At 39.1% G+C, this 4,751-nt stretch overlaps 1 protein-coding gene across 1 annotated transcript in view; it reads left to right on the top strand.

Moving 5' to 3' along the window:
• The first annotated feature begins 1,601 nt into the window (after positions 1-1,601).
• ESCO1 (establishment of sister chromatid cohesion N-acetyltransferase 1) overlaps positions 1,602-4,751 on the top strand; it is a 30,286-nt gene continuing 27,136 nt past the window's right edge. Inside the window, exons 1-4 of the mRNA XM_009071033.1 lie at positions 1,602-1,707; positions 1,867-2,065; positions 2,639-4,010; positions 4,643-4,751. The exon at positions 4,643-4,751 is cut by the window's right edge and continues 30 nt beyond it. Of these exons, the coding sequence (XP_009069281.1) occupies positions 1,869-2,065; positions 2,639-4,010; positions 4,643-4,751 (1,678 nt within the window). The 5' untranslated portion in view covers positions 1,602-1,707; positions 1,867-1,868. The remainder of the gene's footprint in view (positions 1,708-1,866; positions 2,066-2,638; positions 4,011-4,642) is intronic.

Raw genomic sequence — 4,751 nt, 5'->3', positions numbered from 1 at the left:
GTCTGAGAGCCACAACCACGTCAGCGTACATCTGGAAACAAACCGAGGAGGTCCAGGTGTACACTGTGTGTCATGGTGCTCTCAAACTGGGAGAGTCAGTGTTGTGCTCTAGAAGTCCAAAGACTTATTCGGCAACTAGAGCTGTTATTTCCAGGGTGAGTGGCCACAATGCAGATTATCTGTGGCTGGTGGAAACCCCTGCGAAGTGTCATGGAGCTCCTGAGCTGTTTAGGAGAAAGGCATACAGGTTCTGTTACCTGCTCCTCAGGGAGAGACATGGAAATAGCACCATGAAAAGTGCTGTTCTTCCCTGGACAGAACTGAAAAATACATCTCAAATGTGAGTTGCTTGTCATGCAGCTTCTTTAAAGGAGAAAGTCAGAAGGCAGCACTGGTGTCTGGAGTCTGAGCATTGCCAGTTCTGTGTGATTATAAGTGCTTTCATGAACGAGTGCATAAATGAAAATGTTTGAAGTCTAAAGAAAAGAAAAGTACAGCTGCTTACCTTTTTCCTCTTGATTGATGAATAACTATTAAAAGGAGCAAGTATCTTTCAGATTGTTAGAGAAAGACTTGCATTTGTCAATACTGGAAGTTGTACTGTAGCTGTGATGAAGTGAAAGTATCTGGTCTGTGTTATACAACTGGTGATTTGAAGTTCCTGTTTGGCCTTAAATATCTGATTTAACATTGGATCAGTTAAGGTTTGAAAAGCAATATAGTTTTGCTACAGAAATATTTCTTTGTCAGTCTGTGGCAAAAATTAATAGGTAATTCATGGTCAAAAAAGGTGATGTGGAAATTCTGTCTGCTGAGTCTTCCAGTCAACTTAATTTAAAAAAAATTATTAGTGAATCTTTGCTGAAAAAATTATTACTTATTCCATTATACAAACCCAATGTCTTTGAATAAGAGAACTGAAAAGTTTCTGAAGTCAGAAGTAGATATGAAAGGGATGAGCAGCCAAATCTGTGATTTATTTTTCTTTTTCTGAGGTTCTCTGCTAGTTTTCAGACTCTTGTGCAGTGTAACTTCTGCATCATTTACATCATTTCAGTTCTCATGAAAACATTGTGTTTAAGTGCCCAAGGCAAATGTCTCAAATGATCACTTCCCTCTCTGTCTCAGGTTTGTAGCTGAGGTCATATTAGAAGGAGTAGTTGTAGGTGGTTGCTGATGTCTATGAAGTTCTGTTGTAGCAGCCACAAAACTTAGTATGAGTCTAATGGATTTTATTCACTGTTGCTGTGAGGCACAGAGCTAACAGCAGGACCACTTTTCTGTGGGCTGTGGAAGAGAGCAGCATACTATTTTCTGGAAAAAGGTGAAAGGCCAAGAAAATTCCTTTCAAATGGTATGGTTATCTGCCACCTCTGGAATGGTAAAAGGGTAGTGCTTAAGACCGCAAAGTGCCAAAAATTGTGGGCTATGGAAATAAAAATTTTAATTTGTAGGTTATTTTGTTTGTTTGTTTTTTAATTCTTTATCAAAGAAACTTTAAAGCTCGGCATTGTCTGAAGGGATGGAAGAGGGTGAGAATTCAGAGTCCAAGAAGGATGTTAAGGAAGTGTTTACTGCATGAACATTTTTTTATTCTTTGTAGGTGGCATGAAACGTCCTGTTCGTAAGCATATGCATAAGGAATGCTCTTGGCACACCTTAATAAGTTACTTTGGCCTAAACATCGATTGCTTCGTGTAAAAACCTGTAAGTAAAATAAATGCAATTCGGTTTGAGATTGCTTTGATCATTTGCTTTCCGATCACAGTTAGCATAATCTGCCTATCAAAGGAAAAGCGACTATAAAAGTGAAAAGTTGCATTTGGCAGGGACTCCTAAAGCTGAATCAGTTGTTGTGTTTTACAGAAATGGCAGCTCAGAAAAGGAAGTCTACGTTAGTAGAGCCTTCTGCTAAACGTCCAAAGCTGGACAAGAACAGCAAAGCGTCATCGGCGAAGAAGGAAAAAGAAGTGTCGGATACAAAACATGGCTCAAATAAATCAAAGCCTAATCTGTGTGCATTGCAGGAGAAAACTGTGCTCAAAACCTCTGTCAAATCAAACAGGTCAGTGATGAAAAAAACCTTGTTGTACGTTATCTTAGTAGACTACACTAATGCAGAGCCAATCTAAGCAGAGTGAATCTGAGTTGAAGATGCAGCTAAATAGTTAAGTAGTACTAGTAGGGAGATCAGCCTTAAATCACTAAGTATGCTGTCTGCTACATGATTTTTCTCTGGAACCATGTTAGTGTCTTGAAATCCAGAAGGACTTTGTTCAGAACAGTTTCTGAAGTGATAATAAATCTAAACTGTCTGAGGTTATACTTCATTTGAAAGCCGCAAGAGTCAACCACTAGAAACTGCTGGAGTTGCTCAGAAGCATTCATCTGGGGCTCATAGTTCATTCTTGCCATGCATGAAAAACATTAAGTACAACACTTCAGAGTAAAGAGGTAGAAGGGAAGTCTTTTTAGAATGATTCTAGAGAGACTTCTTCTAAAAGTATTGAGGGTGTAAGATCTAGTGTTTTAAAACAAAGAAAAGGAAAAAAGAGGCAGAGGTTAGTGGGAATGAAAAGGATCTTATGGCAAATTCCACTTTCTGAATGCTGAAAAAATAATTATTTGAATCTTTCAGTGATAACACCAACGAACCTGAACTGGGAATGCGCATGGCTACAAGGTCATCAGGATTCAACTCAAGTAATAAAACACCACCTGGCAAAAAGGTCCAACAGCAGCCCAGATCTACAAAAAATAAGGAGGTATGCCAGAAAAAACCTGTGCAAGAGGCTCCTAAGCCAAAATGCGTAATTGCACCAGATGAACCAGTAATGAGGAGATCACAGAGACTGCAGCAGTTAACACAGGTACATGTACCAGCAAGATCCCTGCGCAACAGAGAGGTTAAAGAAGAAAACGCTTTGGAAGTTAGACAAAGTAGCCAGGCCAAAAGACACTCTCACAGTGTGGCAGCAAAGCCACTTAAATCTGCTGGCGAGAAAACGGAACAGAAAAACACAAAAATAAAGCCAAACAATACGAATGAGGATAAAGAAATACATGTGGAAGAGGCCAGCTCTCTGAAAGAGAAAAAATGTAAAGCAGACAATAAAAAATGTAATTCCAATAGCTTTGAACACAATCTTCAAGGGTCCTCATTATGTCCTAATGAGAGTCTTGAGGAAGTTAAGAACGACCAAACACGCCCTGTATCTCCTAATGGTAGCAGCACAAAAACCGTGGAAACTGATTCTCTTAAGCCAAATTCTAAGACAGTATCTAAGGAAAAGCAACCAGTGCATCAGAGCATAAAACCCAGTACAAAACCAAAAAATATTTCACAGCCATCTGTGAGTGAAGCAAATGTGGCTGATCAACCAGAGAATGACGCAAAGTCCAAAAGGGTGAGCATCCTTGAACTGTGTGAAGAAATCGCAGGTGAGATTGAGTCAGACACAGTAGAAGTGAAAAAGGATTCCCCTAGTGCTGAGGACAGCAAACCAGAAGAAAAGCACACCGACATGCACTTACAACAAGGTGAAATGCTTACTCAGAAAGAACCTAGTCAAAGTACTCAGTGCAAGCGTTTTTTCCCCAGCAAAAAAGGAATGCCTGTCAAATGCACTCTGAATGGTAGAAATAACTCCTCAAACAAAAACTCTAAATGGACCAAAATTAAATTGCTGAAAGCTAGTAGCATGAAGCAGAGTAACTTAAATTCTGCAAGTGCCCCCAAGCTTTGTTTATTAAAGGATTTCCCTGAAGTTTCAGAGGCAAGTCAAATAGCTACAGATGCAGAGGTTCCAAAGGCACAGGGCAAGCTGTCAATAGCAAGACTCTTTGAGAATGAAAGTACGACCCGTGTTCAAGAGAAATCAGATCCTTCATCTGAAAGAGCTGGAGCTAAAGAAGTGACTTTAGAAACAAAACAGCCCACAAGGAAAGGTGCAGAAAATGGTTTGTTGCCTAATTTGACAAAACATTTATGTGAGCCAAGACCGGATGAGGTAAGTTATTTTAATTAATGGCGTATGGGAGGGCGTTCCACATCTATTCTGTTTTCTGAGAATCCCATGCTCAGAAACCGTAACAATAACTTTATTTTACAGTAGCTTAATATTTTCAAATATGTAAAAGATTTACTGCTGCATTGTCATAGATGGGATGGCAGTAACCTGGAAAGCAAATTGACTCCACCCTCCTAAACTCTAGTGTGAACTAAATGTTGATGTGTAGAATTTCCTGCAGGAGGTGAAGGTTGGACAGATTCTTATGGGCACTTTTTCATGGCTTAAGCTTCTGTAGATGTTCTCTTCTGGAAAGGTGTATTAAGAGAACACTTTTTTCCCTCTCATTTCTTTAGCTGAATGAGTTTCTATTAAAAGTTAAGATTTTAAGGACAGCTGTGTTTTGCAAGCTTATGTATAAACTGAAAAAGAGGTTTTTCGAAACTAATATTGCAAACTTCAGGGTGGACTAGCTAATCAGTTGCTTTTTGTTTTCTTCAAATAATGCAGGAATCGGAAAACTGGTGCTGTATTCAAGATGTTAATATTTACTTCAACTAGTGATTTTGTTAATAAGTTAAAGGCACTAAATAGGTTGAGGCTCTTTACCTAATGCTTTCTGTTTTGTTTAGAACTTGCGATTACATTTGGACTCAAGTCCAGAGTGTTCTCAGCTAAAGTGTGTTAAAGCTCCTAGGCCACCAAAACAGTTGAAAAAAGAACCCAGAGAGAGTGAACCTC

This window comes from Acanthisitta chloris, unplaced genomic scaffold (genome assembly GCF_000695815.1).
Source record: "Acanthisitta chloris isolate BGI_N310 unplaced genomic scaffold, ASM69581v1 scaffold3080, whole genome shotgun sequence".
In the NCBI taxonomy this organism is placed as follows: Eukaryota; Metazoa; Chordata; class Aves; order Passeriformes; family Acanthisittidae; genus Acanthisitta; species Acanthisitta chloris.
This window is presented reverse-complemented; position numbering and strand designations above follow the sequence as displayed.